Source organism: Euphorbia lathyris, chromosome 8 (assembly GCF_963576675.1).
Source record: "Euphorbia lathyris chromosome 8, ddEupLath1.1, whole genome shotgun sequence".
NCBI lineage: Eukaryota > Viridiplantae > Streptophyta > Magnoliopsida > Malpighiales > Euphorbiaceae > Euphorbia > Euphorbia lathyris.
Window position 1 is genome coordinate 79678569 of NC_088917.1, and position 13031 is coordinate 79691599.

The 13031-nt window shown below is 33.6% G+C and overlaps 2 protein-coding genes across 2 annotated transcripts; one reads left to right on the forward strand and one right to left on the reverse strand.

Annotated features, from left to right (window-relative positions):
* Positions 1-3422: 3422 nt before the first annotated feature.
* LOC136203511 (protein COP1 SUPPRESSOR 2) lies at positions 3423-7399 on the forward strand. Its single transcript, XM_065994676.1, has 7 exons — positions 3423-3870; positions 3968-4168; positions 5463-5586; positions 6013-6086; positions 6225-6382; positions 6678-7059; positions 7138-7399. Exons 1-6 carry the CDS (start codon positions 3776-3778, stop codon positions 6836-6838), a joined length of 813 nt encoding a protein of 270 aa, XP_065850748.1. The 5' UTR covers positions 3423-3775; the 3' UTR covers positions 6839-7059; positions 7138-7399.
* Positions 7400-7792: 393 nt separating this feature from the next.
* LOC136204022 (subtilisin-like protease SBT1.8) lies at positions 7793-10767 on the reverse strand. Its single transcript, XM_065995224.1, has 2 exons — positions 9684-10767; positions 7793-8451 (listed from the first exon to the last, which is right to left on the reverse strand). The coding sequence occupies exons 1-2, from the start codon at positions 10585-10587 to the stop codon at positions 7793-7795; spliced, it is 1563 nt and encodes a 520-aa protein (XP_065851296.1). The 5' UTR covers positions 10588-10767.
* Between the last annotated feature and the right edge of the window lie 2264 nt (positions 10768-13031).

Sequence of the window (13031 nt, forward strand, 5' to 3'; positions counted from 1 at the left end):
TTCAAATCAATTTCTATCCGAGGATGTTTTGAAGATCATGTCTCTTACTCTTTACTCTTACATTAACTTTTTTTATCAATTGCTTGTTCAGTGATTGCTTGTTTCCTAACGAAGTATCTTTTTATAACGGAAGCTTACAATTTATCTGCTGCGCTAGAGAATGAAATAGCAAAATATTACCTCTGTTTCATATTACATGTCTTTCTAGAGATTTTTTTTTGTTTCATATTACATGTCATTTTATATGATAAATACACGTTAAATTATCTTTTTTTCTGCTATAAAATGCACGTTTACGAAAATTAATTAAAACAATGGACTTATTATAGAATAAACAAATATAAGAATCAATAAATAAAGGGAAACAATGTTTTTTTCTAATATCCTTAATTTCTATACAACTGTCTAAAAAGACATATAATATGAAACGGAGGAAGTATTAGCCTATATATATATATATATATATATATATATATAAGAAAAATAAGTTACAACTAGTTAAACTAAAATTTTATTATAAAAGCACATGTTAGTTTTTCAAGTATTTTCTAATTTGCAAATATAATATTGGCTTTTGCTAAATTGCTTATGAGTCATATGAAATTTCTAAATTTGTAATTGATTATTATAGTAATTTTTTGAGACTTTTGCTAAATTGTTTTAGACTTTCATAATTGCTTAAGATTTTTATAATTGCTAAATTGCTTTAAACTTTTGCTAAATTTGCTAAATTTCTCAAGACTCATATGAAATTTGTAAATTTGTAATTGCTAATTTGTTTATTTCTCACGTGAACTTCTGAAATTACAATTTACAAGTACATAATAAAACATCAAACATCAAAGTAAATAAAACATGAATTAACAGCAAAATAAGAAATTATAATCTATAAAAGAAGAAAACCAACCATAATTCATAAGCAGTTAAAAAAGAATTAACACCAAACCATTTCATAGCGATTAAGAAAGAAAACATTATCGAGGAAAGAAATCATGAAAAGAAGCAGACTTCAATAACCTTCGTTCTTAACCTTCGTTCTTGGTTAGAAGGACAGACGAAGTGAGAGAAACATACTTGTTGAGGGAATTAATTAGGGATTTGTAATCTCGGTATGTCGAATGCGTTAAAAATTGAGAAAGAAAAGAGATTGAGGTATGTTGAGAACTAGGGGGTTGGTTTTGTTTTCCTTGAATTTTCTACTGACAGAATGACGTCATCCCACTTAAGTGAAACATCGTCGTCCAATTTAAGTGGAATGACGTCGTTTTATTAAGTAGAATTAAAGTAAACAAAAACCTAAAACTTATTCTATTCATCCTTCACCTCTAACGATATCGGTAGGAACCTTCGACCATTAATGGAGAACTAGTCTGGGAAAACTCCAAAGATCATAATACAATGCTAATTTCAAATAAATGCTTTGTGGTCTTACATTTTTGCAGATCGGTACCTGTGGTTTTTTTTTGTTACAAACCGAACCCTGTGGTTTGCAAAATTTTCATTTTTTTTATTGACTTTGCCAAATTTGGCCAATCACAACCTCAAAATGAATTTTTTCAAGAATCAAAGTTGTTTAGTATCATATTGACTATCTAACCACATTTTTTATTTTTTTAAAATCATCATTTTTGAAATTTTCTCTCTCCAAATATTAACTTTTTCTCTTATAAAAAAACAACTAAATAATCTCAGACCTAAAAAGTTGAAGAACTAAAGTTGTTTAAAATACTATTTAATTACGCTAATTACTAATCTAGCTCATTTAAAGGGGTCCATTAATATATTTGACACATTTTGCTTCAATCTCACCAAATTAGACACTTTCATCCACTTTGGACACGAATACCCTTATTTCAATTCACATTCTTCCTCAGACTTCAACGTATTTTTCGACGTCCTAAATCGACGAAAAGACGGTGGTTTATAGAGAGACGAGATTATGTTTCGTTCAACCTTTGAAGAATCAGTGTCTGCGAAGAGGATTAGGAGGGAAAGCTCAAAAAATGAGAAAGAAAAAAAAAGAACTGTTGCGATATCGCATTTGTGACGAATTTGTCATAAATATGACATGAGTTGTCGCATCTGCGACAAGAGTTGTCGCATTTGTGATGAAATGCGACAACAATGGAGGAAAATGAGGAAAATAGAAGAAATTGAAACGATACAGATGAAGAAAGAGGCAAGACTAGCGAGAAAAGCAGTTGTATAAGCTAAAAACATACTATTTCTACAAGAAATTAAACATAATACTTCAATAATCTCAAAAATTGCTAATGATTGGTATCAGAAATTGAAGAAGTTGAAACGAAGAAGAAGTTGAAACGAAGAAGAATAACAAGAAGAACAAGCGGACGAAGCAGAAGAAGAAGCGGGAGCAGGAGCAGATGGATCGATCAAATAGAATGTCCAAAATGGATGAAAGTGTCTAATTTAGTGAGATGGAAACAAAGTGAGTTAGATATTAAATGGACCCCTTTAGTTGGTTTAGATTTGTAATTTGCCCTATTTAATTTTTGAAAAATTCAATGTTGAAATCATTATTAGGGAAATTTGATAAAGTCAATAAAAAAAAGGGTAAATTTCAAATAAAACCCATCACTAATTTTCAGATAAAGCACTGTAGTTTACTTTTTGCCAAAACGAGGATTGAGGTTTCACATTTTTAAAAAAACAATGACCTTTTGGATTAATGCTATTATAACCATCTTTAAAAATCTGAAAATGAAAATTTTCAAAAATTAAGGTTGTTCAATATCATATTTACAATGAAAATACATTTTCGATTTTTCGAAAATCATATTTTTCAGAACTTTCTTTCTCCAAACATTAACTTTCTCTCTCTTTACCAAATATCATCTAAATAATCTCAAAATAAAAAAGTTGAAGAATTAAAATTGTTTTAAATATTAATAGTTTTTAAAATATGTCATTTTTGAAATCGTCAAAGATGATTTTAATAGTATCAATCGAAAAAGTTCTTATTTTGCTAAAGTTGAAAACCTCAATCCTTACTGGAAAAAAAAGTAAATCATAATCATATCCTTACAGTGTCATTTAAGGCAAATTATTAAAAGCACCCGGTTCTCCATGTCAAATGGAAGACTTCCCATATATATTTTGACACATGTAATGTGGATCCACATATATTATAAAAGACTCCACTATTTTAATTATTATATAGGATCATACTATACGTGTAGAAATGTGAATTGAGGGTCATCCAAATAACATGGAAGACCGAATGCTTAATATAAGAACTCGTCATTTAAAAATTACCGTCTTCGTTAGGGTGGATCCCCAAGAGTTCAATCTTAAGGTCGGTACCTATAAGGTAGTAAGGGCTTCAAGCAGATGAGAAAGGTAGATCCTAGCCCTTTGCAGCCCTTAGACCGGTCTCCCCTCCCTTCAAGGCCCATTCTTTTGGATATCCTTGTTCCCCTCTTTCCTGGAACATCCTTCTTTTCTGATTGATGGGACTTCTGTCTGAAATCCCTTGACCTAACCTCTCTTTGACTTGCCGCAGCCAAGTCTTCCCCAACCTCTCCTGATGTTCACGTGGAATGGGAATCCCTGCGGATTAACAATCCTACTAGGTAGAGTTGTAATGAAATACATCAACCCGAGGTGTATATGCTCTATTAAAATTTCAACCTATTAAACGCTGCGTTTTATCAGAAAAAGGTGAAGAAAATAACACACGGAAATTCAAACTAGCTATAAAAAAATTCTCCAGAAAATTAGCAAGGAAAACGAAGTATCAAAAGCTGAACACCAGATGATAAAAAAGAAGAATTTCCGCAAGAGAACGATCGAGGAATCAGACGATCAGAAAAACAACAACAACGTATCCGATGACGAAGAAGAGAGGAGGTGAGTGTGCATTTTTTAAAGTTATAATTACAGTTAGGGTTTCGTATCGGATAATGCATTTAGGTGATTAAACAATTGTGGAAATTGGAATTTGTAGATTGGCATTGGAGGAAGTGAAATTCCTACAGAAACAGAGGGAAAGGAAATTTGGAATTTCTGCAATTGCATCTCCTCAAGTTGGGAGTTCAGTATCGAAAAAAGTAGCAGAGAAGAACGATGGAGATGGAGAGAAGGAAGAACTTGTTCTTCAGGATACTTTTGCTCAAGAAACTGCTGTTATGGTTGAAGATCCCAACATGTAATACTTTTTTTTTGAAACGTTTCTTCTTATTCTGTAGGTAGAGATCTAAATTTTTGAAGTTTTTCCACATGTTTATGTTAGCTACTCTTTCAATTTATCAATTAATCTATAGTTGAATAAGCTAGTTCTTTGAAAAGTGCTTACTTAATCTTTAGGCCTAATACATCCCCTGTCGGAACTTGTCCAAAAACTGCAACTGACCTAACTCAACTTGCTTATTTGGAAAAATAACGACTCAATTTGTTTATTTGGAACCAATAACCCCTCAATTTGCTTATTTGGAACAAATAACCTCTAAACCCAAAAAAACATTCAACATAACATGATAGCAGAAATAAAATATACTAATCTGCTGATGCCTTAACAAAATGGCAAAAAAATTCCCAAAGTGACAGATATAGGTTAAATAAGCAAGTTGAGATATAGGTTAAATAAACAAGTTGAGAGGGCTAGTTGTAACATTTTGAAGTTCAGGGGTCCGTTGCAGTTTTTGGACAACTTCGGGGGTTGAGGATGTATTAGGCCTAGCCTTTATAAGGGATTTTTTTTCTTCAGATTTTACTTTGCTTCTCATGTAAGAATTTGTGTAGTTATCCAGTTCTTTTTTTTCCCAGTTTGTTTCTTTGAATGCCCGACTTAAATTATTGAATAGGAAATCAATGCTTAATTATGGGAAAATCAAAGCTTAAGTGATACTTTGAGTCACTGTGATGTGCATTAATTGGAAGAGTTTAGGCAAAAACATTCTGAAGCCCGGTTTTGTTGATTAAGCTTCTGATGTTTCAATTTGACATATTGAGCTCTTGATGAATTATAATTGCATACGTTGAGCCCTAATGTCAAGTAAAGTCAACTTTGAATATAAAACTGGGGTTGCATTGCATTATTCATTTCAAATTTTTAGTTTTAACGTTTCATAAACAGTTTGTTATATGTCTGATATGCTATTGAGAAACTGTAAATAACGTCTTTCGAATTGTAAAAAATGACGATGAAATGAGTAAAGCTCCTTTAACTGTTACGACTGACTAATTTGGCAAGGAGGGGCTTAATGTGTGAGATTATACTTGATTGAGTGCTCATGTGTCAAATTGAAAGATTAGCTCAATTCAATCAACAAAAATCGAAAAGATCAGGGACTTAGTTTACTATCTTGTGAGTTTAGAGGATGGCGTTACTGTTTATCAGTGCCTTGCACAGCAACAACTGTATTTTAATTTTTCAGTGAAGAAAGTTATTTGTTTGCAGGTCTTTTCATGTTAGTGCTTGATATAATGTGGTTGTCAAACAGGTTGCAGTATGTTGAGCAAGAATTAGCAAAGAAAAGAGGAAAAAACATTGGGGGAGCAGATCAAGCTGAAAATGAGCTAAAGAGTGCAGAAGATGAACTATACATAATCCCCGAACATCTTAAAGTAAGCTATTGCTTCTATACTTCCCCATTTTCATCACCGTTTCTGTTATTATACTATTATGGTGAATGTCATTTACTAAGAAGGTAATATGCATATTCGTTATTTAATTCAAGACTAAATGGCTTATGCCATATCGTTTATGTATGTATCCATGTAATTTAGTATGATCATGTTTTCTGGTTCCATTCGAAAATATGCCTTTGTGGTCTGGTTCATACTCCTACCTGAGTCCTTTCCCCAAAGTGTTTATGCTTGGCTGCTTCAGTTTGTTGAATAGGGGGAAAATTTGCTACAAATCCTCACTTTAACGCCCTGTAGCTGTCTATCCGATACTGAAATTTCAGTTACAATGACATTCAGTTATGATCTTTGGTTCCTAATCGAGTATTATATCTGAAAATTGTTTACTTGACTTCTTATTGTCAGGTGAAAAGAAGAAACTCAGAAGAAAGCTCAACTCAGTGGACTACCGGGATTGCAGAGGTTCAGCTACCCATCGAGTATGATCTTCATTTGTTTCTTTTTTCCTGTTTATTTTGAGCGAAAATAAATACCTTGGCTTGTTTGACTAGGCAGCAATGTAGATTATGTAGGTCCAGTAGATTTGGACTGTCTACTAATTGTTTTTATGGTTGCAGATACAAATTAAAAAATATAGAAGAAACAGAGGCCGCCAAGAAACTTCTACAAGAAAAACGACTGATGGGTCGTGCTAAATCAGAACTTAGCATACCAGCAAGTTACAGTGCTGATTACTTCCAACGTGGCAGGGATTATGCTGAGAAACTTCGAAGAGGTTGCATAAAACTCTTCTTAATTTTTCCCTTCGAATAGATGCATATTGTTGTCACTTTTTGAAGAGAACTCATCTATGTTGCACGGAAACTCTTCTTCGCTAGCGTTTCCACATTTCGTGTCCATTTCCATTACCGTTTCCTAGCTAAATTTTCTTAGAAATAACGTTTTCCGGTGTCTGTTTTCGTTTCGTTTCAGTTTCCGTGTAACATTGGAGCTCATTGATGTTTTTTAGGCATATTTTCTTTGGCTAGCTATTCTGTCTCCATTTGCTGACAATAGTCTTAAAATTGCAGAACATCCTGAGTTGTACAAGGACAGAAGTTCACAGGATGAAGGCGCTGGCTCGAAACCCCCTGACAATAACAACGATGCAACTCGTAGAGAAGCTGCAACAGATCAATTCATGCTAGAGCGTTTCCGAAAACGAGAACGTCATCGAGTCATGAGAAGATAACTTGCACTTGTTCTCAATTATGGTTTTCTTGGTAGTTTATTGTAACACAAAAGAACTATTGCTGGTTTGTAATTTAGATTCGATATACCTTTATTTTTAAAATATATTTTTCGAGATTCCATGATCAAATACAGTGACTCAAACTCAAATTATCCCCAACTTTGAGCTAATCTGTAACCATTGTCGTCTTTCTGACATTCAGCCCTCGGAAAATGGAGCAGGTACAGTTCAGATAATTACTAATCAATGAACTGTTCTATGGATTCTTACAATTCATCTTAGTGCTTTGCATAATCCAGAGTGCAGGATGAGATACGTCGATTTCTCGTTGAAGAGGACTGCATCTCCACCATCTCCGGGGAGCTTTGCCAATCGTATAGAAGCATGTTGCGGTTATTTGTGTAATATATGGCAGCATGACGACACAATGGTGCTGCAGCGGTTTTCATCAACGATCAACTCCGAAGCTCTTTCAGATGGATTCTCCAGATAAGTAATGTAACTAAACTTTTTGTTTGATGTTAATGGTGGAATACTACTGCTACTTGTTTTCGTATACAACTAGGCTGTCGGTTTCTGACACGACAACATGATTTATAGAGATAAGTAGTCTAACACGATCCGTTTGACACGATTTTTATCATTTTTATTGCATTGATATCATATATAATCATGTGGAATATGTAGATCACATAACACAATTATCATGATAACCCATTTTTACACTGCCGAATAAGCCTCTCGAACAAAGTTCTATTAATCACACGAGTTTAAAAGGCACATATATTCCCATTATATGGTATTACAAACACATATGCAAACGCAATACATTAGACTCCTTCATTCAGGTAGTTAATACATCCACAATCGGATATTTTACGGGGTAAAATTTATTTATAACCGCTATAATTTAGAGGCTATGAATGTAATTTACTCGATATTTTACATGTACAATTATTTCCATGTAAACGCAATTGGACTTCTAACTTTATATTGTTGGTAGCTCCAAACAACTGAACCAAATTCCGCATCACTTATCGGCTTCACATTTTTGTTGGCTACAAATGTTATTGCATATTTTTGCTTATCCCCTAACTTTTTGAACTCCAATACCGATGGTGTCACCGTCACGGTGACAGTTGGTGGCACACTCACCGCAACTTTGTATGTAGATTTGGCGACACCGACATTGGTCAATTCACGAGTGTATTTGACTGTTGTTTTGTTGGTGAACAACACTGAAAATGACGGGTAATTAAGTTCTCCTGGATCATTAAACTTGGTTGAGCAAGTGACATTAGGGTCGTCGACAATTGCTCGAACTTCCCTAAGAGAGTAACCTAATGAACACCAGAACGTTATGTAGTCTTCATTCGAGTTATCATAAACGAGACCAGGCGAGAAGGCTTTCTTCGGGTCGATATGACCCGACCCGTATGCCCACGGGTTTGAAGATTGAGCAGTAACTTCATCAGTAATGGGAGAGTTTGTGTTGTCATATGTGTAAGCAGTGGTCATGATGGCTGATTTGAGAGCACTTGGACTCCAATTTGGATGAGCTGCCTTTAGCAATGTTACTACTCCAGAAACATGTGGACATGCCATGGATGTGCCTGTCAAAAATTTTCTCCAAATTACTTATCTTCATTAAATAAAACATTAAATACTAAGGTTTTGTTTTGTTTTTCGGAAAATATTGTGCCGGACAATAATTTCTTGTTTATCCGATTTCTGGTATTTGTTTGTTTAAAAAATAAGTCAATGGAAAAATTTAGGTTAGTCAATAAAAAAATATAGGAATAAGTTACAAAAATACATTTAACGTTGACAGTCAGAAGTAATTTTATCCATAACATCTAGAATAGTGCAATTTTACTTCTAAAGTTGATAAGTTGAATTAATTTCAGAATCATTATAAAACATAAATATTTTGTTCATTATTTTGGTTCTAAAATTTTCTTTTACATTTTTTATGATTTAATAATATAATTGGAGATTAATATTTTAAAATTTGATAAAATATTTGGATTTTTTTGTTTAACTCATGTAAAAAAAATATTTTTTTAAATTCAGGTCTGTCTATATGGTTGTGATCTGTTACTAATGAGTGATAAAATGACGCATGAAATGTAGATGACATGATTTATGACTGAGAAGATAGTTTGATAAATTATTTTTCAATTGTCAACATTAGGGTAAATTTAATTTTGATTGCCAACGGTTAAAGGGTAAAATTTATCAAATTTTTATCCCAAAAATATATGAAGAAAGTAATTCTTTACTCTTTTTTAAGTTTACCTTTCAAAAAAGTAGACATTTTCTTAAGTTTTTAGAACCTATTCCATTTCTTACATTTTTAAAAATAGTAGTCATCAACCACTTTTCGTTTTTAAGTGTTTAGTCAAACATTGAAAAATATTTTATTTTCCAATAATTTTTTTTACCCAATATTTTATGGCGAATAAATAGGGTCTAACTTAACAGTCGAAGTTAAAATTAAAGGCACTGGATTAAAATTAGTTTATGAAGCGAAGGTTATAATTAACTTTTAAACTTAATTCTTTCTACCTAAATATTGTAGGTCAAAATCAGTCTGTAGTTACTGATAGATTATTTGATAGTTTTTTTTTTTTTTTTTTTTTTGAAAAATGTACAATTGAGTTAATTTTTTTTTAAAAATTTTGAGAATGACATCAATTTTGTTTTTTTTGTACAATAATAATAAAATTGATTTTCTCTGAATTTAATTTCAATTATTTCTTTTGTTTTTCTCCAGTACTAAATTGAACTGTATTTAAAATCATAGTGTACTATTTAGTAAATAGAACAGCAGAATTAAAAATACCTGAAATAATAACATATTTCAATCCCTTTGGAGTTACAGCCTCAGAATATGCAGCCAAAATATTGACTCCCGGAGCCAATATATCCGGCTTCAAAATCTCCGGCGTGATACTATTCGGCCCTCTAGAACTAAATGCACCAACCACCGGCGCCGGCCGGGCACCCTCCGCAGTCCCACCGAATCCAATAATCACCGTCGGATTAGTGACAGACTTAATATAATCCTTAACCAAATCACCTTCTTTTTTCCCAACCACCATTCCGGGCGTCAACAAAAATTGCGTATCCCACACCTTCACCACCGCGTTCACCACCAAAATCATTGCAGCTCCTCCGGCCTTTTGAACAATCAACCCTTTCTCCGTTTGTCCGCCTCCCGAAGAATCGCATACCACAACTTTTCCTCGCACTAATTCGGGTTCAAGCGTACCTTCCAAACAGTAATTACTCGAACTATTCTTCCCTTTATGATAGATTAAACTCAACGGTTTAGATCCAAGTCTTGGTCCGTTGTATAAACCTTCGCCGGAAAATCGATGTTTGTTACCGAGAATAGCATAAGCTGGAAAGTCTCGGTCTATGGTTCCGGCAGCCACAGTTAACCCCCATGGAGCTACATTTGCTACCGTAGACTTTGTCGGTCCAGAGTTACCTCCGGCGAAACAAACGAGAACGCCTTGTCTCGTCGCAAAATAAGCATCGATAGTGATAAGATCAGTTAAATACGGACCGGCCGGTAATCCAATCGAAATACACATTATATGAACACCATCTTTAATAGCTTGATCCATACCACTAAGTATGTCAACGCTATTACATTGACCATTATCGCCGCAGACCTTATAGGCAGCTATCCGAGCTCGAACTGCCATTCCTCGCGCAATGCCCTTTGTGTAGCCAAACATGCTCGCATTAGCGACGGGAGAGCCGCCAACTGTGGTAGCCGTGTGCGTGCCGTGGCCGTTATAGTCCCTCGGCGAGAGATGATCTTTCTCTCCGGATTTCGCTCTTGCTTTGAGGAAATAACTGGCACCAATTAATTTCTTGTTGCAGAATTTCTCATCGAAGTCTTTAGTAGACTTGCATTTTTTACCTTTCCAACCTTTCGGGACAGGATGTAATCCGGCGTCGTGAAAACTTTCGGACTCCGGCTACACCCCAGTATCAAGAACACCGACGATAATATCCTCGGAAGCTCGTTCGATTTCTCGAAATTCGCCTCCTTCGACGAACTTAAAGTTGGAGTTTAGACCTAGGAATTGCGGGGTTCGAGTGGTTTGGATTGAGTAGACTTGATCTTCGAAAACGTTGTGAACGTGTTCGTGATTTTTGAGAGATTGTGCTTCTTCGGGGTCGAGATAGGCCGCGAAGCCATGGAAGACTGCGGTGTAGGTGTAGAGGATCGAATCGGAGGTTGAAGTAAGAGATTGATACCATTGACGGTGAGTTGAAAACGAGTCGGGTTTGGAGTGACGATTCATGTGGACAATGTATACTTGCTTATCTCCAATGGAGAGTGGAAGAATTGAAAGAAGAACAATAATAGAAAAAGTAGAGAACTTTGTAGCTATAGAAGCATCCATTGTTGTTCCCATATTGTTAATGCAAGAAAACATATAGTTGTTATGTCATTATATATAGTTTTTAGGCTTAATACATCATTTGTCCCCTGAACTTATCCAAAAAATTTAATTGGCCCCTTGAACTTTCAAAGTGTCCCGATAGCCTATGAACTTGCATAAAATGTTCAATTAGCCTCATGAACTTGCGTAAAATATAATCAATTGATCACTCGGTCGCAAAAAAGTAAGTTAAATGTGGAAGATGTATTGTACGAGTCTTAAAAAAAGTAAAACGATCAAAATCGGGATATACAGTTCTAATATTATAGAAGACAAGTTGTATAGTTGAGCAAGTAATAACTTTATTTTTAATTTATTTTAATAATATTCTAAGATGCGTGAAATACATCTTCCTCATTAAACTTACTTTTTTTTACGACCGAGTGATTAATTGATTACATTTTACGCAAGTTCACGGGGCTAACTCAACATTTTATGCAAGTTCAGGAAGCAATCAGGAAACTTTGAAAGTTCAGGGGGCAAATGATGTATTAGGCCCAGTTTTTATAAGAGCAGTATTGTTCACATGCATCCTGATGACTATATGAATTTGGTCATTCACCGTTAAATCTAGGCTGATTGAAATCTTAAGATGGAGACTTAAAACATCAAAACATCCTAAAATTTAGATTCAATCAGCGTAGATCTAACAATGAATAGCTAATTCATGTGGTCATCAGAATACATGTGAATATTACTGTTCATCCAAATAGTTTTTTTTTTGCAAGAAATTTTGAAATATAATAACAATTTAGAATTAAATATGAATGCTAATTTGTAAAACTTACAAGTAACTCTATTCAATTAAGGCATTTCAAAATACAAAAATAATGGTTTTATGCATTGTTAAAAGGTACTGAATTTTGCTCATTTTTACGGTATGACTACTAAATTTCAAAACTTAAATTTCAGTCAACGCTTCAAAATGACCGTTGACGACCTCAAAATAAAAAATCTCAAGAATCGATTATATTTTAAGCAACTTTAATTCTTCAAAATTTTCGTTTTGAGGTCATTTAGGTGTTATTTGATTTTGAGAGATAAAATGATTTTTTTTTTTTAAAGAGAGAGCTCCAGAAATGATCATTTCAATATTTCATTTTGAGATCGGTAACGGTGATTTTGAGGCATTAGTTAATTTTAAACGGATATCATGTTAAAAAATGTAGAATAGAGTGACTTTTATATTACGTTTTGAAATTTAATAGTATACTATATAAAAATGAAAATGAGTAAAGTTAAGGCATAACACCTATTTGGGTCTCTAAACTATGGCTTCAAAGTCAATTAGGACCATAAACTATCAAAATCATCAATCAGGTTTCTCAACTAGCTAAAAATCATCAATTAAGTCCCCATTCTAAACAAAAATCTTCAATTGAGACCTCATCGAAAATCATTCGGTTAAACAATTTCATATATTCATTCTCAAACTCATTTTGAATTAACACATATATTATTACAGTCTATATCAAATAGTCACAGTTTCCGATTTAGGATAGGATAGAAACTCAATTGATGATTTTTGCTTAGTTTAGGAACCTAATTAATAATTTTAACTGTTTAAGGTTCTAATTGATTTTGAAGCTTTAGTTTAAGGACCCAAACAAATATAATGTCTAAAGTTAAATAGCTATGAGTATATAAATGTTATTCATGGATAATACTTTACTTTGCAAAAGCCAGTAAATAACATATGCATATAAATCACTTCATGAGTACATGGA